General features: G+C 38.4%; 1 protein-coding gene across 7 annotated transcripts in view; it reads right to left on the reverse strand.

Moving 5' to 3' along the window:
• Positions 1-26,763, reverse strand: part of TDRD3 (tudor domain containing 3) — a 183,093-nt gene that overhangs the window by 108,475 nt on the left and 47,855 nt on the right. For all 7 annotated transcript variants that reach the window (XR_011470762.1, XR_011470761.1, XR_011470759.1 and 4 more), the window contains exons 2-3: positions 9,857-9,941; positions 6,653-6,718 (exon numbers count right to left, since the gene is read on the reverse strand). Coding sequence is in view for 2 of the 7 variants with exons in the window: in XM_070408976.1 (XP_070265077.1) it covers positions 6,653-6,718; positions 9,857-9,941 (151 nt within the window). In the remaining 5 variants the exon portion in view is untranslated. The remainder of the gene's footprint in view (positions 1-6,652; positions 6,719-9,856; positions 9,942-26,763) is intronic.

Raw genomic sequence — 26,763 nt, forward strand, 5'->3', positions numbered from 1 at the left:
TATGGTGATATATTTATCAAAACATCTAAGGCTCTACACCTTAGGTAATTTTAAAACAGAATACCAAGTATGTGTGGTAATTTAGAAATAGACAACATAATTATGGCTAGGTTTTCCCAAACTTGAAATACCCTGTAAAAAGCATGAACTTATACATCAAAATAACACCATAGCACATAATTTCTTTTCTCAGTCATTCAGAGTAATTGCAGCCAATAAAATACCAGGAAAACACTGTGGGACTCCCAGTGAAAAGTAACACTTCTCCTAGTGTGTCCTTTGCTTATTTCCACATCCCTACCCTTCACCTTTTTAGCTTTTTGTTCTCTAGGAGAATTTTTTTTAAAAAAGTATGGTGAAAAGTTTGTTTTCAATTATCAGAAGATATCTATCCAATATATATACTGTTTTGTGCAATTATCTTAAAGTCCATAGAACTCCTACTAATAATTACCAATAGGTACTTGTAAATAAAGCATAGTAATATCAGGCTTTCAGTAATCCACTGTTTCTGAAAAGTACAATTTTAATAACTCACTAAAAGGTCCACTGGGAAATTGTACTATTTAGCACAGAATACACAAATATGTGAAATGATGTTATTTGATTTAAATTAAAACATATTTTTCAATTATTTTTCTTTTTAAAAACATCTAATTTCAGGATTGCGGCCTGAGGCCAGCGCAGAGGTGAGGGGCAGGGCCAGGGTGAGAAAAAAAAAAAAATCCTAATTTCTAGACTGTAGGTAAAAATTTTAAGGCAGAAATGCCATCTTGTGGTTGATGTCGGTAATGCCAAAGCTTTAAGAGGGTCACATCCAGAGGTCTTTAATCACAGTTTCACATTTAAAAAGGTATATACAACCTGTCAGTCCTAGAACTTACATCAAAAAAATAAACACAAAATTGAAAGCTTTTCCTGTTACGGCTCCTCAGTGATGCATAAGGTCATCACATAGCTGGAATGGATAACAAAGTATTTTTACATTAACTTATATTTTATAATTGATTTCTGCACCTTGGTTAGAAGATTAAAACTATGAAAATAACTACATCAAAATACTAATTTTAGAGAAGAATATGAAAAATATTAAAAAGTTTAAAAGGAATTCTATTTTTATTTCTTTTGTGTCATGATTTTTCCCCATGATTTTTAACTAACAAGTTACCTTGTTCCAGGACCTCATAATATCTAAGAAATGTAAAGCCAGCCCTGAAAAACTCAGAAAAGATGCTTCCCCACCACACACCCGTCCACTCTCACCATCTTTTTGGCCTAAACACCAAGCACACACTGCTATGGGAAAATCTCTTCGGCTCGGAAGCCTAGAGAAAATGTCATCTTCCCACCCTCACCACTTTTTAAATTTTTCTGAAAACTTTGCATCAAGGTTGTGGAGAAAATATAGAAACTGCAAAATAATGTTAAGAAGTGAATGAGAGGAAAGAGAAAAGAACCTGAGAAAAACTATATTAATAATATAGTTACTTGATCTTTTTACTATTCTACTTTCTCCCAAATTAGTTGGTGGAAACAGCAATTGCTAAGACCAATTTCAAACTCCAGATGACCATGCCCTTCTGAAGGCCACAGGTTTGCCTTGGAATAGGACAGATGTAAATTAAATGTGTCTAGGATTAACTGTTTTCTCCTAACCACAGACCTACAATCTTTTTTTCTTTTTTAAGGTATATTTTTATTGATTTCAGAGAGACAAGGAGAGGAAGAGAGAATTGGAAACATCAATGATGAGAATCACTGATCAGCTGCCTCCTGCATGGCCTCTACTGGGGATCGAGCCGGCAACCTGGGCACATGCCCTGACCAGGAATCAAACCATGACCTCCTGGTCATAGGTCGACTCTTAACTACTGAGCCTCAAGCCCTACAATCTTTCTTTACCTCATTACAGATCTATCAGCTTTCCATTCTTCCTTTCCATTCTTAAATTTCTAAATGCTGAAAATTGTGTTATCTAAGTTGTATTAATTATATTAAAAACAACACATACCATTTGAGCATTTATTTTTGGCCACTCAGGAGAAGAAGTCTGGAGACTCCTCTCTATACTCCTTTAATTTTCCTCCAAGGAGAATTACTCTCGACCCTGGAGATTCTCCAGAACACTGCACGGACCCTGAGGCCTAACGAATAAGCTTCCAACAGGGTTGGCAGACACATGCTGAGGCCCTTTCGAAGGGACCACATAGACTAATGGAGGTAGCTCCTAAGACAGCCTCTTCCTGTCTCTTGCTTCTTAAGTATTTGTTCTTAAATATTGGGGCAAATGTTCTCCAGTCCTCACCTTTTCCTCTGGTATTCTCTCCCCTAAAAATGGTACTATCAGCTCAGCCGGAGTGGCTCAGTGATTAAGCATTAACCTATGAACCACGAGGTCAGGATTAAATAAATTCCTGATCAGGGTACATGCTTGGATTACAGGCTCGATCCCCAGTGTGGAACGTGCAGGAGGCAGCCAATCAATGATTCTCTCTCCTCATTGATGTTTCTATCTCTCTCTCTCTCTCTCTCTTCTTCTCTGAAATCAATATACACTGAGTGGCCAGATTATTATGACCACCCCATAAGTACTTTGTTGGGCTACCTTTTGCCTTCAATACTGCGATGATTCTTCTTGGCATTGACTCCACGAGATGTTGAAAGGTGATGCGAGGGATCTGACACCATGCCTGATGAATAGCACTGTCCAGTTCTGTGAGATTTCATGGTTGTGGAACCAGCTGCCGGATAGCTCTTTTAACTTCATCCCACAAATGCTCAATTGGATTGAGATCTGGTGATTGTGGGGGCCACCTAAGCAAGGTAAAGTCTCCCTCATGTTCTTGAAACTTGAAACCACTCCTGCACAATACAAGCACCGTGGCATGGAGCATTGTCTTGTTGGAAGAAGCCACCTCCATTGGGATACGCCATCAACATGATAGGATGAACTTGATCAGCAACGATACTTAGGTATGTAGTGCTATTCAGACGTTTATAATGATCTGGCCCTCTAGCAACTTCAGCGTGAAATTATAGCTAATTTGCCTACAAACATCAGGTGATCATAATAATCTGGCCACTCAGTATATATGTGTGTGTGTGTGTGTGTGTGTGTGTGTGTGTGTGTGTATACACACATTTAATGGTACTATCACTGGCAGCTTGGAACTTAGTAGAAGAAGCAGGGCGGGGCTTTTGGCCTGCTTTTATTTTATCATACTCCGATGAACTTAAATCCAGCAATAGAGTTCTGCATTAGGGTGGGAGTCAACATCCAGTCAATAATGAAGCATCCATTTGCCTATTTCATTCACTGAATTCCTTGGATATCTATCAATAACAAGACACCCAACCAAGGTAATAAGGATTTATGCATTCTTATATCTGCAGCACAAAAGTCTCACCCTAACCTGCTCATAATCCTCAATCCTTGCCATGTGCATTGCACATTTAGTATGTCATTTTTCAGTGTCATAAGGGACATAACATTTGAATGATAAGAAAACAAAAATCTAACAAGATTAAGTAACTTGCCAGAAGTCACAAAAACTACTAAGCAGGAAAATCCTCTTTCTCCCTTCCTCTCTTTCATTTTCAATATAAAAACCTGACATGTTTAAGGAATAGGCATATTATTTATGCAAATACTGTGCTTATTAAATGTTGCCCTATATCTTATGCACAGACTAAAACAAATTTATTTAATTTTTTAATTTAAAATTTATTTTAAACGAGAACTACAACATACATAATTTAGTGACTGAAGACATGTCTTTTTAATGACTCAATCACCATTAACTTGGCAAAATACTGGTTAATAAGCATTCCAATAAAGGCTCAAATAAAGTTAGCTTTTACTACATGTCTTATTTTACAAAGAAACATAAATAGTTCAATTCACATCAAAATATATTCCTTAAATATTTACTTTGGCCTAAAATAGTTATATTTTTATATAATGTATAAGTTTTAACTAAAGGCAAATAAAATGAGCAATCTGTGAATTAGCTTCTAAAATTTCTATTAAAATTATTTTTCAAATCAACTCCACTAATATTGCAAAGAGAAGTATATTTGGTGTTAGAAGTAGGTAGTGAAAGAAAAAATATAATCAAGAGGAAGAGAAGAAAGAGGTAATCCAACTCAATCTGTTTCATGTGAAAGGGTTTATAACATCATTTTATGTAAAAAACTAAAGTCACTTAGCATTAATATTTTAAAAGATAAAATTTGTCACAGAAAGTTCTCCATTCAAAGGTATTAAGTTGTTTTTTACTGTTATTAGCTAAATTCAAAGAAAGTTCTACAAAGACCACAAGTAAAACTTTTTCAAGGAAAAACTGTTCTGAGAAAGTGGAAGGTGCAGAGTGCAGTCTTATCTTCATCATCCCCAGGAGCATAGAGCAGCGGTGGGTTCTCAGAATCCCTAAAGACACAGAAAGAGGAAATAGAAAACACAAAGACAGAAACCTCCTCGTTTTTCCTGAATGTAGTAGTGCAGGGATCCGCAGACACTGCTTTGATATTAGTTACTTTTACTGGAAAGAGTTTTGCACTCATCACACTTGTCCAAGATTGCTGACTAAGCTAGGGTTCCACAGGACAGCAGTTTTCTAAATATGCTTCCCATGCTAAGAAAAAAAGCAGAATCAACAGCCCAGAGAAACTTGTTCAAAAACACAAATTCTCAGACTCTATCCAAGTTCAATTGATCAGAAAGTGGGGGGTGGGATGGAGTGGGGTGAGCTGGCAGTCTGTATTTTAGCTGAGCTTCAGGGTGACCCTGGTGTACAATGAAGACTGAGAACTACTCCCACAACCAAAAAGGAAATGTAAGAGACTAGAGAAGACCCCTGAGAACAATGAAGTTGAAGGAAAGCTTGAGACTGAATAAACAAAGGAACCAAGATAAATGGCTTCGGCAAAAAGAAAATTGTGGCAGGCAGTGATTTTACAATTCTTGAGGTATATGAAGAATTATTCCCAGATGTTCTCCATTTCCCCTGAGGGAGGACATGTGGACTTTTAGTTGCAGCATAAGAAATTTAGATTAAAATATAATCAAAGTTTGCTGACAGAGTGTTGTTAAACATTAAAATGAATTGCTAAAGAACCTCTAGAACCTCTTCCCTGAGTATCTGCCTCAAAAATTAGAGTAGATTAGAAACTCTTATGGTTCTAAACAAAATACCATGGCTATTCAGCCATGAGAAAAGATGAAATACTGCCATTTGCAACCACATGGACAGAGCTTGAGAATATTATGCTAAGCAAAATAAGTCAGTCAGAAACAGCTAAGAACTATAGGATTTAACTTACTTGTGGGATATAAAACTGAAACTCAGACGCAGGTAACCAGAGGGAAGAGGACTGGGGGGTAGTAAAGGGTAAAGAGGGCCAAATATATAGTGATAGAAAATGATTTGACTTTGGGTAGCAGGCACACAATGCAATATACAGATGAAACCTTTATGATCTTATTAACCAACTAGAGGCCCAGTGCACGAAATTCCCTAGGCCTGGCCAGAGATCAGGGCCGATTGGGGCCTTCTGGCTGCTGGCCAGGGCCTCCCTTCGTTCTGCACCGCCCCTTGGTGGTCAGCACACATCATAGCGAGTAATCGAACTTCTGGTCTCTCGGTCGAACTCCCAAGGGGACACTTTGCATATATAGATAAGATCACTTTAAACCTGTATGATCTTATTAACCAATGTTTATCACAATAAATTTGATTAAAAATAAGAAATTTGGCCCAGAAAAAAATAAATAAATACTATCTATTGCATAAGTGAACTGGTATTTAGAAATGTGACAAATATATTGTTATATAATAAACCTTTCAAATTATCTAAACTTTTAAATATCTATGTACAATAACTATTTTCAACATTTGAGTGTTTAAATAAGAATACATATTCAAACACAAAACATACACATTGAAAATATTTATTTAAGTTAAGGATAATGATGTTCCTTAATAGTTTGAAAAGTGATCAATAGCACATAGACCAATAGCATATGACCAAAAGCAAACAGAAAATTCATGAGTGACACAATTTACATGCATTTTCAAATAAAAAGAAGAAATTAAATAGAAATAAATGGGTAAGAAGTAAAAGACTAATTAGTTGGTATCTAAAAATTGTATCCTTGTATTTTAAAAAGATCACTGAAAAAAAGTATAACACAAACATATATATTTACACATATGTAAAATGCAAAATGATAGAAATAACCAAAGCACGGCTTTGCCAAATTACTCCTAATATTCTCTTAAACTCATATACTTTTATATTAATAACTTCATTAAATAAACATAACAGGTAACTAAAATAAAAAGGTATGAAAGGGTTCTTTTCCTAAGCTCTGATAATATCTAGAAAATCTCATACGCAAATGTGCCATAGTTATAATTCTTAAAACAAAAGGTTTTTTTTAATGTTTAAAAGTCACCAAAAGGTTAAAAGTATAAGTCCTAATAATTCTTCATATGTATAGGAAATCACTGTAATGATGACTCTGTGACCTGTTTGCCTACAAAATATTTTGCAGTTGCAGTTTCTACTGATAAAACATAACTCTAGTAATTAGTGGACTTTCATAGTAATAGCAGTTTGCATAATGTAGGAAGTTAACATTTTTCTTTACCTTTTCTACCTTTCCACCGTTGATGTCACTGGGGAGGAATTTCTTGCCAATTGTTCTCAAGTCTGTCTAAAATAAAAATATTATTATTAAAATATAACTATAAAGAAAAGTAGATCTAAATATAGTCTCAATCACAAATAAAAGATGAAATTACTTAAAGTTTGTGAAGAAAATTTTAAATAAATGTCTTTTAGCTGGTTATGATTTCTACAATATGTAATCAATCTTTTCAAATAACAGTTCCATATATATGCTATTTAAAATGCACCAGTAGTTTGAACATTAATATATAGATAGCCTTAACTCTGGTCATATCTCTTTAGGTAAACTTTTAACTTACTAAATTTTCTATACTGAATTCTAAAACTTTATTTTATGTAAACTATACCCTTACTAAAAAATTAATGCCACAATCCAAAACGAAATAAATTCATAAAAAGTGTACATTCTTGACAATTAAATTTGATACAACCTTGATATCCAGATACATGAAAACACATTATTCTATAGGCTATAGCATCCATAAGATAACAAAACTATATAATATACAAATATGCCAGGGAACAATTTCACTGCAATAGCAAGGAGTTTATAATAAGACTTCCCATAGTAAAGACGTATTTAATTTGGTTAAAAAATTATAAAAACTGAAATTGGCAAACAAATAGCTAAATGCATGAAAATGCAGAAATACATATTACTCAGCAAACCTCAAAGCAAAACATAAAAAGTTATCACATTTCTGACATAAAAACAGAACTTCAACTACAGTCTATATAAAAAGCAGAACTTTTAAGGATTTTTGTCTACTTCAGGAAGTAGAAATGAAAGGAATAGTAAGAAATTTGTTCAGGCCCAGCCGGCGTGGCTCAGTGGTTTAGCATTGACCCATGAACCAGGAGGTCACGGTTTGATTCCCAGTCAGGTCACATGCCCAGGTTGCAGGCTAGATCCCCAGTGTGGGGCGTGCAGGAGGCAGCCAATCCATGATTCTCTCTCATCCTTGATGTTTCTATCTCTCTCCCTCTCCCTTCCTCTCTCTCTGAAATCAATAAAAATATATATTAAAAAAAAATTTTGTTCAGAAGAAAACTATCAATACTCATGAATAAGGCCTTAATATTTAGGCTAAGATATTATCTTGATGACTGGGAGTTTGAGGTTAGATTAATAAATCTGTATTGTTTGCTCTTTCTTAAAGTATAAAAATCAGTAGCTCTTCATTGCCTTAAGAGCAAAATGAAAGAAAATAGACTTAGAGTGCCTTTAACCACATAAATTATAATGGAAAAATTTGTTAGAGATAAGGAGAAAATACTAGGTGATTAAACTTACTATAATGAACCCTAGCCAGTTTGGCTCATTGGATAGAGCATCGGCCTAGACACTGAAGGGTCCAGGGTTCGATTCTGGTCAAGGGCACATGCACGGGATGTGGGCTCTAACCCCAGTACGGGGCATGCAGGAGGCAGACAATCAATAATTCTCTCTCATCATTAATATTTCTCTCGCTCTCTCTCTCTCTCTCTCTCCCTTCCTCTCTGAAATCAATAAAAGTATATTTTTTAAAAAGGTTCTTTTCCCCTGTTATATGGTATGATAACTTAGGTTGTAGTGTTTGATTACATATTTCAGAGAAAATTATAAAGACTATTAATTCATTAAAATAATGGTCATTGTGCACTTCTCATGTGCACAGACCAAAAGCCATCTTGACCTATTTCATTTAAAGTTTTACATCCAATTATGAATAGTTCATTGCTATTTACCTAAGTATATAAGTAAGAATAATAGAGAAGAACAGATTATCACAAAATCTCTTTCCTGTCATCTTTAGGATTTTTTCTTAAATAAACAAAAAAAAATAGAGTTCTTTATGACATTTTTTGAAAGTTGAATTCACTAATTTGGGTGCAAGTCAAAGAAAGTTAAAATGTCTAGGGAGAATTTCCATTTGTAGTCATAGACATCCTGTATTAGTATTCTTCTAAAAGAATGCTTACTTTAAAAAAAATTTTTTTTAATCCTTACCCGAGGATATTTTCCAATGATTTTTTAGAGACAGTGAAAATGAGGAAGCAAAAAGGGAGAGAGAGAAACAGCAACATCTATTAGTTGCCTCCCGCTCTTGCCCGGTCTGCGGGCCAATGCTCTAACCACTGAGAAACTGGCCAGGGCTTACAATCTCGTTTATTAAAAATTTCCTTAGCTCAGAAACAATAAGAAGATCTCATTAGTCTTATTGATAAAATTCAAAAAAGCTGATAAAATGAGATTTCAAAACAATTTTTATCTGCTTAAACCCAAGTTTCATTATAGAAATATAAATTTAGGTGATTTGAAAAGAGTTATATTCAGTCATACATATTTATTTATATTTTAAATCAGTTGCTGCTCTTTCTGCTTTGCCATACCTATTTTGCAATAATCTAATGACTATGACAGACAGTGATTCTCTTATGAACTTAATTGATTATGTATAATAGGTAAATAAGTTTGATTAATAGATTGTCATTGTAAAGGCAACATGAAAACTTCCATTGGGGTAACTGCAAGAATGAAAAAAGAATAGTTGTTTACTTATATCTATATTTAGAATAATTTTTATAACTCTTCCCAAAAATATCCAAAAACCAATTGCAATTATGGAAAAGATATAGCTACTCAGATGGGTAGAGGGAGAAAGATTGGAAAGAAACACATATCAAAACATTAACAGTAATTATAAGTAATTTTAATATTTTTATTTTACTTTCTGTGTTTTATGAAGTCTTCTACAATATATATTACTTTTATCAACAGAAAAAGTTATTTTGAAATAATAAACAAAACTGTCAAAAAGCTACCACCTAACAGTGTTTCTATGTTAATTAAATGGTAATTTGTTTCAACGAATAAGATCAGTTTTTATTGCTATTATACAGATAATGTAAAGGTTATGAAATTCTATAACTAAACACTTGGTTTAAAAAAGAAGTTTTAATTGCATTTTTTCCTATTTATTGGATTCCATATAAGATATTAAAAGGAAGAAGATATTTCTAATAATTTGCTTATATGAGATTAACAAATTTAAGAAACATCACTGTAACTAAAAACGGACAAAAGTAAAAGATGTTTTTATTACTCCATATCACTTATAAAATCCAGTTTATTCTATGCAATATTTTCCATGAATATTAAAAAGGTTAATAAAATACCTACATTGAGAGCAATCAGGATGATGTCATTTAGATGGACTTTATCAGGAGAACTTGTGCAAGCTTCAATGCCTTCATCTGAAAGATACCTGTTAAGATAAAAATAAATGACTTAATATTTTCTAAAATTGAAATTAACCAAATTATTTGTTTAAGTTAGCATGCAATTTTGTTCTCTATTATGAAATGCTCCTACAAATACTAGGGAAGGAGTCCTGGATATTCCCTGTTTATTCAGTATGTCTGATAGAACAGAATGGACAGTGTAGATTTTTCCTCTTTTGTATCCTTAAAAGAACAGTGTGTTTATACAATTAAACATCAATATATTTAAGGAATGTATAAGCTACTCTTTACTATTATACAAATATAATATCCAACTTAAACATTTGGTAATATGGTAAGCTCTTAGAGATCGGGATGCACTGTAAGAATAGAACTAAAAACAACATAGTTTTAAATTAAGTCCAACAGAAATTTCCTGTGCTACATTCTCACATTATCTTCTCAAGTCCACTTCCTTTGCCATAATGTTCCCAACAACCCTTCAGCTACTGACTCCAAGTGGCACAAAGATAGGCAAATTAGGCAACTTTTACCTTATATCTTTTACTTTCCCTGTCTCTTTTCAGTTGTTTTACTCATTGTCTTATTGCCCTTTGTTCTTTTATCTAGTCCGAACCAACCATGCACCTGTTGCAGGCAATAATTAATTCAAGATTACTGAACCTGAGGGAGGGAGATCATTTCTACTCATTCATTTATGCCCAAGGCTACCATTTTGAAATTCTTTGACAAATTCTATAACCCAGGTTTCATCCCCTCAAAAGTTCAAGTATAAAAATGCCCATTAGCATCTGACATGTTCTGTAATCCATACCAACTCCTTTAACAAAAGGGCTAGTGCTAGCTAGCACTGCCACTGAGGGTATTTTCCCATTAAAAAGATAGAGGAGTACAAGTCTGACAGCTAACTCAAGCTCATTCCTCATGGCCAGCAATTCAACCCCCAACATTAGACTGATTCTAACACACTTGTCAATATAAACTCTGTTTGGAGACAGCAACCAAAGGGCATATGCCTTTAGGAAACACAGAATGAATGAATTATCTAAAGTAAAAGAGCAAGTGTAATGATATGTAAATTGAAGAGTGTAAAAGAACAACAGGAGATTAAAGCTGATAAGCCTATGAACAAGATCAAGGAGATAAAACCTGGAAAGTATAGATATAAAATAAAGCAAGATTGTGTTAACAAAATTAGATATTAACTTTAAGACCAAAGCAGTGCTAAACTACAATGATGAATGAAGGCAAGTAGTTAAGTGGATTACAGGGAGAAGAAAAAAAAATAGAAGTGGTAAGTATGCAGATGACTCTGTAAGAATAAATGAATGGGAGGCACTTATAACAGAATATAAGTGACCATGGAATACAAATGTTTGCAGTCAGCATAGATGGTTAAAACACTACTTTAATTCAAAATGACTAAGTGAATTTCCTTATTATCCTGTTAGTTTTTCACTGTTCATACCTATTGACTTTATCTGTCATTAATCATCTTATAAATTCAGTTCTACAAATATTAAGACCTTACTTACGTGAAAAATATTATGTGATTCAGTAATAAGATTAATAAAATGATAAAAATTAAACACCTGCCTTCAAGGAGTTCACACTCTCATTCATATACAGCATAATACAATATATAGAGAGCTATCATACAAGGCCAAAATAATTATAAACAAAATGTTATAGGGGCTCAAAGTGGCTGAGGGATGGGAACGATACTTAAAAGGGAATAGTATGAGCAAAAACATATAAGTACAAGAGTGTGAAGCACATTCTAGAGCAAATAAACTGGAACATTCTGGCTGGGAAATGGGGAAGAAATGAGATTGGTATAAGTTGAAACCAATTTTAGAAATCAACAGTACACAAAGGAATATGGGTGATATATTAATGCTGATTGAGTAATTTCAAAAACACAACTTTCAAAATTCCTACACAGTGGGAAAGTAATATGGAATGACTAATAAAATACTTTCTTTTCTAGAAAGGCAACTCTTTAGCATTGAAAGGTTACAGAATGTCATGGAAGAGATCATTAAAATAATCAAAGTTCACCTCTTCAATTTTACAGATGAATAAAATGCCCAAGTTGTTCATTAAACCTGCCCCAAAATACAAACTAAAGTAATGCAAAGTTAAGACAAGAATGCTTCCTGACTCTCAGTTCAGCAGTCTTTTCATTACAACATACCATTTTTATTTAGCAACTAGAGGCCCAGTGCACGAATTCATGCACAGGTGGGGTCCAGCCCACCCTGATTGGGGCTGATGGGGCCAGCTGACCAGGGGTAGGGGCTGCGGGAGGTTGGCCACCAGCCCCGGCACGATCAGGACTGATCGGGGCTGGGCCAATCAGGGGCAGGGCCAGCAGGGGAAGGGACTGTGGAAGGTTGGCTAGCTGGCTTTGCCCCCGATTGGGCCAGATGGCTGGGAGCAGTGGGCATCATAACGACCAGTTGTTCTAGTGGTTCCAGTGGCTTGTGATATATATATATATATATATATATATATATATATATATATATATACACACACACACACACACACACACACACACACAAATAAAACTAGAGGCCCGGTGCACAAAAATTTGTGCACTCGGGGGGAGTCCCTCAGCCCAGCCTGCGCCCATTTGCAGTCCAGGACCCCTTGGGGGATGTCCACCTGTCAACTTAGGCCCACTCCCCGGGGGATCAGGTCTAAGCCTGCAGTCAGACATCCTTCTGGCAGCCAGGGAGCCCTTGGGGGATGGCCGACTAAAGGCTTAGGCCCCCAAGGGAGCTGTGATAAGGAAGCTGGGGTGACAGAGAAGCCACACTGCCCTGCCCCACCGCCCTGGTTCGGGTCGCACATGGGATGCCCAGGCAGGCCGGCCAATCACTGCTGCCCCGCCCGGCCGCCCCGGGTCGGGTCGCACATGGGACGCCCGCCATCCTGGGTCACAGATAGCAGGCCCGGATGGCGGCAGGGCAGGCGGGATGGCACTGTCCCGCCCCACCGCCCTGGTGGCAAATAGCAGGCCCAGATGGCGGTGGGACAGGCGGGATGGTGCTGACCCGCCCTGCCTGCAGTATGCAAATTAGCCGCCATTTTGTTGGCAGTTAATTTGCATATCATGCTAATCAGCCAATGGGAGGCATAGCGAAGGTACGGTCATTACCATGTTTGTCTATTATTAGATAGGACTAGTGCTAATACTAGAAATATGAGCCTCTCATAAACAGATGCCAACATTTATACAAATCAGCTTCCTAATCAACTAGGCACTTCAACACACACAAAGTACAATTAGGCAAATTCAATAAGTGAACTCCAAAGTATATTAAAGAAGAATAAGTGTAGTTTAGTAGTAAAAGATCAGGAACTAATACTAATAATTAGAAAGTCAAAAATTGTTATAACAATAAAAATAGCAATCCCTATAAAATATAAAAAGGGAAACTTTCTACAAGAATTCTATAGGCAGCAGCCATAGGGGGTAGAAGGAAATTTGATTTGATTAAGTCCAACATCATGTGATTTCTTTCAAATAGAGCCTATAAAACACTTCCTGAATGGAACAAATTCTAAAATGGAGCTCAGTCTCAATTTCAAGTTTTACAAGTCTCCCTTACTCATCCTTCACATTTTGAAAAAGAACATGAGCCTTTCAGCTTCACTCTGTAATGACTCAGAAACAGGAACCCCATCAATCCTCCTGTATATACTGGACCATTTTCATAGAAGGACAAAACCTAAATTAACCGTAACTTGGGATTTACAAATTAATCTTTTATTTTTCTAAACTTTAAAACTCCAATATTATCAATGAACAAAATAGGTGATAAAAGTAAGTCAAATGCCCAAATTGGCTTCAAAGTGCACCACAGTAATGTAGTAACAAAAGAACAAAACACACAAAATTCATTAGCCTCAATGTGGGCACTGGAAAAGAAAGGTCCTGAAATTGGAGTGGGCATGCTTGATCTGATCCCTGTGCATATCTATCTGCACAGTGAGCCTTGAGGGCAAGGACACTAAAGAAGAAATGACCCCACAGGGCTCTTGCTTACTAAAACAGCCATGAAAAACACACTTTTTTCTCTCTCTAGTGAAGATTTAGAAAAATTAATGTTATAAAACCACTCATTATGTTGAGAGAAAAATGGTAGCTGAATAGGCAGCAGTGTCGTGCACCTCCTCCTAAGGCCAGGCCAGAAAAGCAATTAAACCAGAGAATATCCACCCTGAATTAACAAATTAGACACAGCTGAGGAGACAATCCTATATAATAAAAGAGAAACATGCAAATTAGCTGTCCCTCCGCTACGCTCCAGCCACACCCACAAGCCAATCAGAGTGACTATGAAGATTAACCCGACAAAGATGGCGGTTAATTTGCATACGTAGGTGTCAGGCAACCCAGGAGGCGACAGTGGCCACGGCCGCGGGCTCCTAGGACCTTCGCTGGCCTGGGAGGCGAGGCCACCTGTGCCTAGCCATGCCCGAGGGCTCCTGGGACCTTGCCAGGGGTGAGCGGGAGGTTTGGAGGACTTGGCAGAGCAGGAGACAGCTGGACATAGAGAAGAGAGAGAGAGAGGGTAGCTTGGAGGGTGCGGCTCCCTCTGTCACCCCAGCTTTTCTCATCACAGCTGTGGAAACTGACAGCAAGGAGGAGGAAGTCCCACCCCCACAGAATCAGCCAGAATCAGCCTTTGGTCAGACAGCTCTCAGCGGCCTGACAGCCAGGACTCTCATTCACCTGCATCTCAGACAGGGACAGTAGAGAGGTGGGACTGTGTCTAAAGAACAACTGTTGATACAACGTAGCTCTGCAGCCAAAAGATGCCGGCGTTATCAACAGAAAATGTCTGCAGAGCAGCGTGCGTCTAATCTTGAAAGAAGGCGGCACCTGCGACAGGATGGATCTGAACACCAGCTACTGGAAAAACGTCGCTCTGATGCCGAAAAACACCGGCGTTATCGACAGAAAATGTCTAAAGACCAACGTGCCTTTGAAGTTGAAAGAAGGCGGTGGCGACGACAGAATATGTCGAGAGAACAGTTATCAACAAGTACTACCAATACTGGTAGGAACTGCCTTCTCAGCGAAAATGGAGTACATGAGGATGCAATCCTCAAACATAGTTGTGGTGGAATGACTGTTCGATGTGAATTTTGCCTATCACTCAATTTCTTGGATGAAAAACCATCCGATAGGAAATTTACTCGATGTTGTAGCAAAGGGAAAGTCTGTCCAAATGATATACATTTTCCAGATTACCTGGCATATTTTAAAAGATTAATGACAAACGAAGATTCTGACAGTAAAAATTTCATGGAAAATATCCGTTCCATAAATAGTCTTTTGCTTTTGCTTCCATGGGTGCAAATATTGCATCTCCATCAGGATATGGGCCATACTGTTTTAGAATACCCAAACAAGTTTATCACCGTACTGGAACTTTACATCCTTTGGATGGTGTTTCTCGGAAGTTTGCTCAACTCTATATTTTGGATACAGCCGAAGCTACAAGTAAAAGATTAGCAATGCCAGAAAACCAGGGCCACTCAGAAAGACTCATGATCAACATCAACAACCTCATGCATGACATAAATGAATTAACAAAATCGTACAAGATGCTACATGAGGTAGAAAAGGAAGCCCAATCTGAAGCAGCAGCAAAAGTTATTGCTCCCACAGAAGTAACAATGGCAATTAAATACGATCGTAACAGTGACCCAGGTAGATATAATTCTCCCCATGTAACCGAGGTTGCTGTCATATTTAGAAACGAAGATGGAGAACCTCCTTTTGAAAGGGACTTGCTCATTCATTGTAAACCAGATCCAAATAACCCAAATGCCACTAACATGAAACAAATCAATATCCTGTTTCCTACATTAGATGCAATGACATATCCTATTCTTTTCCCACATGGTGAAAAAGGCTGGGGAACAGATATTGCATTAAGACTCAGAGACAACAGTGTAATCGACAATAATACTAGACAAAATGTAAGGACACAAGTCACACAAATGCAGTATTATGGATTTCATCTCTCTGTGTGGGACACGTTCAATCCTATTTTAAATGCAGGAAAATTAACTCAACAGTTTATCGTGGATTCATATTCAAAAATGGAGGCCAATCAGATAAATTTCATCAAAGCAAACCAATCTAAGTTGAGAGTTGAAAACTATAGTGGTTTGATGGATTATCTCAAATCTAGATCTGAAAATGACAATGTGCCCACTGGTAAAATAATACTTCCATCATCTTTTGAGGGTAGTCCCAGGAATATGCAGCAATTGTAACAACGTATGGCAAGCCCGATTTATTCATAACCATGACATGCAACCCCAAATGGGCAGATATTCCAAATAATTTACAATGCTGGCAAAAAGTTGAAAACAGACCTGACTTGGTAGCCAGAGTTTTTAATATTAAGCTGAATGCTCTTTTAAATGATATCTGTAAATTCCATTTAGCAAAGTAATAGCTAAAATTCATGTCATTGAATTTCAGAAACACTGACTGCCTCACGTTCACATATTATTAATATTAGATAGTGAGTCGAAATTATGTTCCTCTAATTAATTCACTTTCAATGTGCACAAATTTCATGCACCAGGCTACTAGTTTTCAATAAGAAGGGCAGAGGATGCCTAGAGAATGCGTTTGCCAGCCATAATCAGCGTGGAACCACCACTGTGCCTCAGCAGTGAGTGGTGCAGTACCTCCCAGCAAGCTCCCAGACGTCTGTAGGGAGCATGCGCTGCCAGAGTGAGCTCCCGCACCAGGCCTCCTCACCAGCCTGCTGGGGCCCAGCATCCTAGGATCCAGCTCCAAGACCCCGCAGTGAGTGCAAGCCAGGGGGAACCTTGTGCCTCACCCCTGCCCTGGACCCCAGACTGATGCTGCTAGCCTGACCTGGATCCACCTGGCGCCCTCTCCACACTGAACTCCAGCAACCCAGGCCCGCTACACCCTGGCCCCAGGGACAGTCCTGCCAGGGCCAACCAGAGAAACCCAACACACACCTCACTCCAGGCTACAAGAAAGCAAGGACTCTGTGACCCAGAGCAACCTATGCCCACTTCACCCTGAGCCCAGGGTCTTGCTGCCGGGAAAACCTGGAGTAATCCAGCACATGACCCACTCAGGCCACAGGGGAGCTCTGACTGTGCAACCCAGAACAACACGCACCCACTTATCCCCAGCCCCTAGGAGAGTCCTGCAGGGGCTACCTGGAGCAACCTGGTATGCCCAGCCAGGGGCCAAAGGACCCGTGCTGCAAGTGCGCTGCTAGAGAGATCTAGGTTGCCACCCTGCCACAGGTGCCAGAGCCGCACAGTGAATTGTATGCCAAAGGGCTCTGGGTCCTCGCAGGGAGTACCAAACCAGAGGAACTGTGCACATGCTCACACCACCATGAGCATCTGAAGCAGACAACTGAGGGACTAGATCCGTGGGAGAAGAGGATACAACTCAGAGCAGAGACAATAAAGGTGTGAGACACAAAGAAAACCCAACCTCTGGGCTAATGATTTTCAGACCATTGTCCTGGTTGGGTCTTCAAGCAAGCAGGGTGCCCAGGGCCAGAAAGAAACAGCAAAAATGGGGAGACAAAGCAACAACCCTCCAAGGAAAGAAAACGAGGCATTGCCAGAAAAGGCGCTAAATGAAACAGAGGCATGCGATATGTCAGAAAAAGAATTGAGAGTAAGGGTCATACAGTTCATAACGAGAAAATCACCAACTTATGTAAGTATCAAGAGGAAATCAAGAATTACATAGCTACAATAAAAAAACAATATGGAAGGTTTCAACAGTAGACTAGAAGAAGCGGAGGACCAAATTAGTGAGTTAGAATATAGGACAGAGAAACACACCTAGACAGAGCAGCTATTAGAGAAAAAACTGAGAAAGCAGGAGGAGAGCCTAAGAGAACTTTGGGACAACATGAAATGAAGTAACATACGAATAATAGGGGTACCAGAAGGACAAGAAGAGGAGCAAGGATTAGAAGACCTTGAAGACCTTAAAGACTTGAACAAATAATGACAGAAAATTTCCCTGATTTGGAGAAGGAAAAGTCACACAAGTACAGAGAATCCCAAACAAAACGAACCCCAAAAGACACAAAACAAGGCACACCATAATTACAATGGCAGACGTTAATGACAAAGAGAGAATCTTAAAGGCTGCAAGAGAGAGAGAGAGAAAGTTACCTACAAGGGATCTCCCATTATATTATCACATGATTTCTCAACAGAAACACATCAGGCCAGAAGGAAATGGAAGGAAGTATACAAAGTGATGCAAAGCAAGGGACTGAATCCAAGAATACTCTATCCAGCAAGACTATAATTCAATATTGAAGGGGAACTCAGGAGCTTCACATACTAAAAAAGGCTAAGGGAGTTTATCACTACCAAGCCAGCAATACAAGAAATGGTAAAGGGACTATTATAAAAAGAAGAAATAGAAAGGGAAGAAGGGACACGGGCATAAAAATAAAAATGGCTATCGAACAAGTAGCTATTAAAATAAACCTTAAATGTAAATGGACAAACTGCTCCAATCAAAAGACATCAAGTGGCTGAATGGATAAGAAAACATGACCCATATATATGCTATCTATAAGAGACCCACCTCAGAATAAGGGACTCACACAGACTGAAAGTGAAGGGATGGAAAAATATTTTCCAGGGAAATGGAAATGAAAAAAAAGCTGGGGTAGCAATACTTATATCAGACAAAATAGACCTCAAAGTGAAGGCCATACCAAGAGATAAGGAAGGCCACTTCATAATACAAAAGGGATCAATACAACAAGAGGATATAACTCTGGTAAACATATATGCAACCAATGCAGGAACTCCCAAATACATAAAAAAAACTTCTGGAAGATATCAAGGGAGAGATAGACAACAATAAAATCATAGTAGGGGATTTTAATACCCCATTGACATCACTGGATAAATCATCTGGACAAAAAAATCAGCAAAGAAACAGCAATACTAAACAATTCACTACAACAGAGGAACTTAATCGACATCTTCAGAACATTTCACCCCAAAGCTACAGAATATACATTCTTCTCAATAGGACATTTTCAACAATAGACCACATATTGGGATACAGGCAAAGTCTCTTCAAATTCAAGAAGATTGAAATCATATCAAGCATCTTCTTGGATAACAATGGCATAATATTAGAAATAAACTACAATAAAAACAATTTAGCCCTAACCAGTTTGGCTTAGTGGATAGAGAGTCAGCCTGTGGACTGAAGGGTCCCAGGTTCGATTCCAGTCGAGGGCATGTACCTTGGTTGTGGGCACATCCCCAATAGGGGGTGTGCAGGAGGCAGCTGATCGATGTTTCTCTCTCGATGTTTCTAACTCTCTATCCCTCTCCCTTCCTCTCTGTAAAAAATCAATAAAATATATTTTAAAAATTCAAACATTTGGAGGCTAAATAGCATGTTATTAAACAATGACTGGGTTACCAAAGAGATCAAAGAAGAAATTAAAAACATCCTGGAAACAAATGACAATGAAAACTCAACAATCCATAATCTATGGGACACAGTGAAAGCAGTCCTGAGCGGGAAGTTCACAGCATTACAGGTCTACCTCAAAGAAACCAAACCAAACCAAACAAAACAAAACAAACCTGGTAATAAATTATCTAACTCTACAACTTAAAGAATTAGAAAGAGAGAAGCAAGAAAAGCCCGGAATAAGCAGGAGGAAGAAAATAATAAAGATCAGAGGGAAATAAATGACATAGAGACCAAAAAAACAATACAAAAGATCAATGAAACCAAGAGCTGGTTCTTTGAAAGGATAAACAAGATTGATAAGCCTCTAGGCAGGCTCACCAAGAAGCAAAGAGAGAGGATCCAAATAAACAAAATCAGAAATGAAAGAAGAGAAATAACAACAGACCCCACAGAAATACCAAGGGTTGTAAAAAAATAGTAAGAACAACTCTATTCCAACGAACTGGTCAACTTGGAAGAAATGGACATATTCTTAGAAAAATACCACCTTCCAAAACTCAATCAGGAAGAATCTAAAAATCTCAATTGGCCTATAACTATGGAGGAAATTGAAGCAGTCATCAAAAAGCTTCCAGCAAACAAAAGCCCGAGGCCAGATGGTTTCACAGGGGAGTTTTACCAGACATTCAAAGAAGAACTAAAACCTATTCTCCCCAGATTACTGCAAAAAATTCAAGGGGAAGGAACACTTCCAAGCTTTTTCTATGAAGCTAGCATTACCCTAATCCCAAAACCAGATTAAGACACTAAAATAATGTGAATTACAGGCCAATATCTCTGATGAACATAGATGCTAAAATCCTCAACAAAATCTTAGCAAATCAGATCCAGTATTACGTTAGAGAGATTATACACCATGACCAAGTGGGATTTATTCCAAGGATGAAAGAATAGTACAATATCCGCAAATCAATAAACATAATACATCAAATAAACAAATTGAGAGACAAAAATTGCAAAATCATATCAATTGATACAGAAAAAACATTTGACAAAATCCAATACCCTTTTTTGATAAAAACACTCAGCAAAGTGGGAATAGAGGGATCATACCTCAACATAATAAAAGCCTTATTTGACAAACCTATGTAAGTATGAAGCCAACCTCATACTCAATGGGCAAAAACTAAAACCATTTCCCCTAAGAACATGAACAAGACAGGGATGCCCACTCCTGTTTGACATAATACTGGAAGCGCTAGCCATAGTGATCAGACAAGAAGAAATAAAAGGCATCCAAACTGGAAAAGAAGTAAAACTGTCCTTATTCGCAGATGACATGATATTGTACATAGAAAACCCTAAAGACTCCATCAAAAAACTACTAGATTTAATAAATGAATTCAGCAATGTAACAGGATACAAAATTAATACCCAGAAATCTGTATTTTTTTATACACCAATAATGAATTCACAGAAAGAGAAACAAAACAATCCCTTTTAGCATTGCAGCAAAAAATTAAGATACCTAGGAATAAACTTAACTAAGGAGGTAAAAGACCTCTACTCAGAAAATTATGAGACATTGAAAAAAGAAATAGAGGAAGACACAAACAAGTGGAAGAATATACCGTACTCATAGATTGGTAGAATCAACATCATTAAAATGTCCATACCACCCAAAGCAATCTATTGATTCAGTGCAATCCCCATTAAAATACCAACAAATTATTTCACAGACATAGAACAAACTCTCCAAAAATTCATATGGAATAAAAAAAGGCCCCCAATAGCTGCAACAATCTTGAGAAAGAAGAATAAAGTTAGAGGAATCACAATACCAGATATCAAGCTATATTACAAAGCCATTATAACCAAAACTGCCTGGTACTGGCACAAGAACAGACATAATGGACCAATGGAACAGAACAGAGAACCCAGAAATCAACCTAAGCCATTATGCTCAATTAATATTTGACAAAGGAGGCAAGAGCATACAATGGAGTCAAGACAGTCTCTTCAATAAATGATATTGGGAAAATTGGACAGATACATGCAAAAATATGAAACTAGATCACCAACTTACACCATACACAAAAATAAATTCAAAATGGATAAAGGACTTAAAAATAAGAGAGGAAACCATAAAAATATTAGAAGTATCCATAGGCGGCAAAATAGCAAACATATGTCACAGCAATATCTTTACCGATACAGCTCCTAGGGCAATGGAAGCTAGAGAAAATAAACAAATGGGACTACATCAAAATAAAAAGCTTCTGTATAGCAAAAGAAACCATCAACAAAACAACAAGCATGGGAAAACATATTTGCCAATGTTAACTCCGATAAGGGTTAAATCTCCAACATTTACAGGGAACTCATACAACTTAACAAAAGGAAGATAAACAATCCATTCAAAAAATGGGTAAAGGACCTAAATAGACACTTTTGGAAAGAGGACATACAGAAGGCTGAAAGATATATGAAAACATGCTCAAAGTCACTAATCATCCAACAGATGCAAATCATAACGACAATGAGGTACCATCTCACACCTGTCAGAATGGCTATCATTAACAAATCAACAAACAACAAGTGCTGGTGGGGATGTGGAGAAAAAGCAACCCTCGTGCACTGCTGGTGGGAAAGCAGATTGGTGCAACCACTGTGGAAGACAGTGTGGAGTTTCCTCAAAAAACTAAAAATGGAGCTCCCATTTGACCCAGTAATCCCAGTTCAAGGAATATATCCCAAGAAACCAGAAACGCCAATCAGAAAGGATATATGCACCCCTATGTTCATGGCAGCACAATTTACAATAGCTAATATTTGGAAACAGCCTAAGTGCCCATCAGCAGATAAATGGATTAAAAAATAGTGGTACATCTACATAATGAAATAATATGCTACTGTTAAAAAGAAAGAAGGCTTACCATTCACAACAGCATGGATGGAACTGGAGAGCATCATGCTACCAGGTGTACCAGTTAATATTGCGGATTTTTTTCAATAGATGGAGTTACACATATGTTGATATATATGCGATTTGATATGTATACTATTTTGTTATATTGACAGCAATCTTCAAAACGTTATATGTCAAGTTTTCTGAAGGTGTTAACATCATAGATATTTTTACACTTAAAAATGTCGAGTTTTGTGCCAAAAAAAGAGCATCTGTGGGAAGTTTTAATTCATTATTTTGAAGAAAAGTGCTGCTGAAAGTTATCATATACTTCGGGAAGCTTATTGTGAATGCTGGTTTAAACGCTTCAAAAGTGATGATTTTGACGTGAAAGACAAAGAACATCCAGGTCAACCGAAAAAGTTTGAAGACCAACAATTATAACCATTATTGGATGAAGATGCGTGTCAAACTCAAAAACAACTTGCAGAAAGATTAAATGTTGCTCAGCAAACAATTTCTGATCGTTTACAAGTAATGGGAAATATGTTAAAGGAAGGAAAATGGGTGCCACATCAACTGAACAAAAGACAAATGGAAAATCGAAAAGTCATCAGTAAAATTTGCTTCAATGGCACGAAAGAAAGTCTTTTTTGCATCAACTTGTGACTGGTGATGAAAAGTGGATTTATTTTGAGAATCCCAAACACAAAATCATGGGTTGATCCAGGTCAACCATCAACATCGACTGCAAGGCCAAATCGCTTCAGAAAGAAGACAATGCTCTGCGTTTGGTGGGATCAGGAAGGTGTGATGTATTATGAGCTTCTAAAACCAGATGAAACCATTAATACTGATCGCTACCGACAACAAATAATTAATTTGAACCACGCTTTCATCGTAAAACGACCAGAATGGGCCAGAAGACACAGCAAAGTAATTTTGCTTCATGATGACACAATCGCACACTTCAAAACCAGATAAAGACACGTTAAAAGAACTTGCCTGGGAAGTATTAACCCACCCACTGTATTCACCAGACCTTGTTCTGATCGATGGCACACACACTTTCTGAGCAGCACTTCAAAATGTACGAAGAAGTGGAAAATTGTGTCTCTGAATGGTTTGCTTCAAAACAAGAAAAGTTCTATTGGGACGGTATCCACAAATTACCTGAAAGAGGGGGAGAAATGTGTAGCTAGCGATGAACATTACTTTCAATAAAGCACTTTTGTGGTTTCTCTTGAAATAATCGTGTTTTCTTTGATTACGATATCCGCATTATTAGCCTGTATACCTGGTAAGTGAAATAAGCCAGTCAATGAAGGAAAAATACCACATGATCTCACTCATTTATAGATAATAAAGACCATTATAAACTTATGAACAAAAATAGATACAGAGGCAGAGCAGCCTCGAACAGACTGTCAAACTACAGCGGGAAGGCTGGGGAGGGTTGGGGGGCAGGAGGGGAGGGTAAGAGATCAACCGAAGGACTTGTATGCATGCATATAAGCATAACCAATGGACATAAGACACTGGGGGGTAGGGGAGGCCAGGGGATTGTCAAGGGTGGGAAAAAAAGAATATGTAATACTCTTTGTAATACTTTACGCAATAAAACAATTAAAAAATAAAAACATTAAAAAAAGAGAAAACTATAAAAAAAGAGAAACATGCAAATTAACCGCCCCTCGGCTATGCTTAAGCCACGCCCACCAGCCAATCAGGAGCGGATATGCAAATTAACCCAACTAAGATGGCGGCAGCCACGGAGCTGGAGTGAGCAGGAGGCTTGGGTTGCCCCCGGCAATGGAGGAAACCAAGCTTCCCGCCTGCCCTGACTGGCCCTGGGCTCCGCTCAAGGCTACAAAGTTTCAATTATAGAAGATAAATCCCAGAAAAAAAAAGAATAAAAGGAGAGGCTGGGAGCTTGGGTCGCCGGAGGGTGTGGCCAGCCTGAAAACAGCCCTCAGCCCCTCATCCAGGCTGGCCAGGCACCCTAGTGGGGACCCCCACCCTAAAGGGAGTGCAGGCAGCCTGAAAACAGCCCTCAGCCCCTCAGCCAGGCTGGCCAGGCACCCCAGTGGGGACCCCCACCCTGAAGGGAGTGCGGGCAGCCTGAAAACAGCCTTCAGCCCCTCATCCAGGCTGGCCAGGCACCCCAGCAGGACCCCCACCCTGATCCGGGACACCCTTCAGGCAAACCAGCCAGCCCCAACTCGTGCACCAGGCCTCTATCCTATATGATAAAAGGGTAATATGCAAATTGACCCTAACAGCATAATAACTGGGAATGACTGGTCACTATGACACACATTGACCACCAGGGGGCAGACGCTCAATGCAGGAGATGCCCCCTGGTGGTCAGTGCGCTCCCACAGGAGGAGCTCTGCTCAGTCAAGCTGACGGCTACCAGCACAGCGGTGGTGGCGGGAGCCTCTCCCGCCTCCTCAGCAGCGCTAAGGATGTCTGACTGCAGCTTAGGCCTGCTCCCCACTAGCAAGTGGACATCCCCCAAGGGTTCCCGGGCTGCCAGAGGGATGTCTGATTGGCAGCTTAGGCCCAATCCCCCAGGGAAGCCTAAGCCAGCAGGTGGACATCCCCCAAGGGGTCCCAGACTGCGAGAGGGCACAGGCCGGGCTGAGGGAACCCCCCGAGTGCACAAATTTTGTGCACCAGGCCTCTAATGAATAACATAAACTGATGAACAAAAATAGATCCAGAGACAGAGCAGAGAAGCATGGAACAGACCATCCAACCTAAGAGGAAAGGCGGTGGGAGGGGAGTGGGGGGGAGAGGTTGAGAGATCACCCAAAGGACTTGCATGCAGGCATATAAGCATAACCAGACACAGACACTAGGGGGGTGAGGGTATGTGGTGGGGATAGGGGTGGCTGGGGAGAAATCAATGGGGGAAAAAGGAAACATATATAATACTTTATGTAGTACTTTAAACAATAAAGAATTTAAAAAAAAAAACACTCATTACTATTATGAACTATAAATTTATCTGAATTCAGTTTATTGACAAGCAGGGCAATAAAGGGCTAAATTTTTTTTTTTTTTTTTTTTTCCTTTTTAAATATATTCCATTGATTTTTTACAGTGAGGAAGGGAGAGAGATAGATAGTCAGAAACATCGATGGGAGAGAAACATCGATCAGCTGCATCCTGCACATCTCCCACTGGGGATGTGCCCGCAACCCAGGTACATGCCCTTGACCGGAATCGAACCCGGGACCTTTCAGTCCGCAGGCCGACGCTCCATCCACCGAGCCAAACCGGTTTCGGCAAAAGGGCTAAATTTTTATATGATACAGAATAAACTAAGATTTGTCACTAATTTTACCTTCAAATAAAGCCATTTAAGAATCACAATTTAGTAAGTGCTGGAATTTTTAAAATAAGATTTTAGAGAGTGCTTCTTTTTTCATTAATAGATTCAAATTCCATCTTACTCAAAATCACTAAATTTGTAATCCTAAGCAATTCTTTTTACTTCAGGAGTAAATGCTTTAAAATTAGTTATTACCCACCAATTTAGAGGAGAAGAGGTTTCCTATTACAAATAATGATACATATTCTATATGAATGGTCTCTCAGCCTAAGTACCACACTACCAGGACACCTCACCTCCTGTTCAGATGGCATGTGGGCATGTAAAACAGACATGCCCAAACTAACCCCCTAAATGTATACACACACTTTGAATAATTATAAAGGCAGTGCTTATTAAAATACATTCATTTTCAAAATTGAGCTATCAGCCCTAGCTATCAGCACTGAGCAGTGGTTAGAGCTTCGGCCCTTCAACTGAAGGGTCATGGGTTCAATTCCAGTCAAGGGCACATGCCAGGCAGGTTCAATGCCCAGCCCCAGTGGGGTGCGTGCAGGAGGCAACCAGTCAATGTGTCTCTCTCACATTGGTATTCTTTTCTCTGTCTGTCCCACTTCTTTCCACTCTTTCTAAAAATCAAATGAAAAATTATTCTCAGGTAAGGATTAACAAAAAAAATTAAAAATTGAGCTATCAGCTGTTAAAATGTATATACATTTTTAAGGACACCTTGTATAGTTTAAGAATCTTGATTGACAGGAAACTGTGATAAAACAAATACTATCATTGAAATCTCATTTATTTGATCAGATAGTGGATTGTCATTACCACCTCTTACTACCAGTAAGGAAAAGAGAGCCAATTTTCCTTTGATCCCTCTCTGAGAGCAGTTTAAATCTGGAGTTTAACATAATGAAAAGGATGGAGACAAACTGAAGCATACATGGCCCACCTAAGGGGGCAGCCATAACTCAGCTCCGGCTGACTGCTCAACGGGGACTGTCAGGAACTCACTAGCAGAGATGCAATGTGACTCCAGCAGTAAAGGTGTCTGGAAAATGTTGGACTCTCTGTGTTTAACCTTCTGTGACTGTTTAC

The sequence above is a fragment of the Myotis yumanensis genome, unplaced genomic scaffold, assembly GCF_028538775.1.
Source record: "Myotis yumanensis isolate MYYU_CA2020_CCGP unplaced genomic scaffold, mMyoYum1.0.hap1 SCAF_3, whole genome shotgun sequence".
In the NCBI taxonomy this organism is placed as follows: domain Eukaryota; kingdom Metazoa; phylum Chordata; class Mammalia; order Chiroptera; family Vespertilionidae; genus Myotis; species Myotis yumanensis.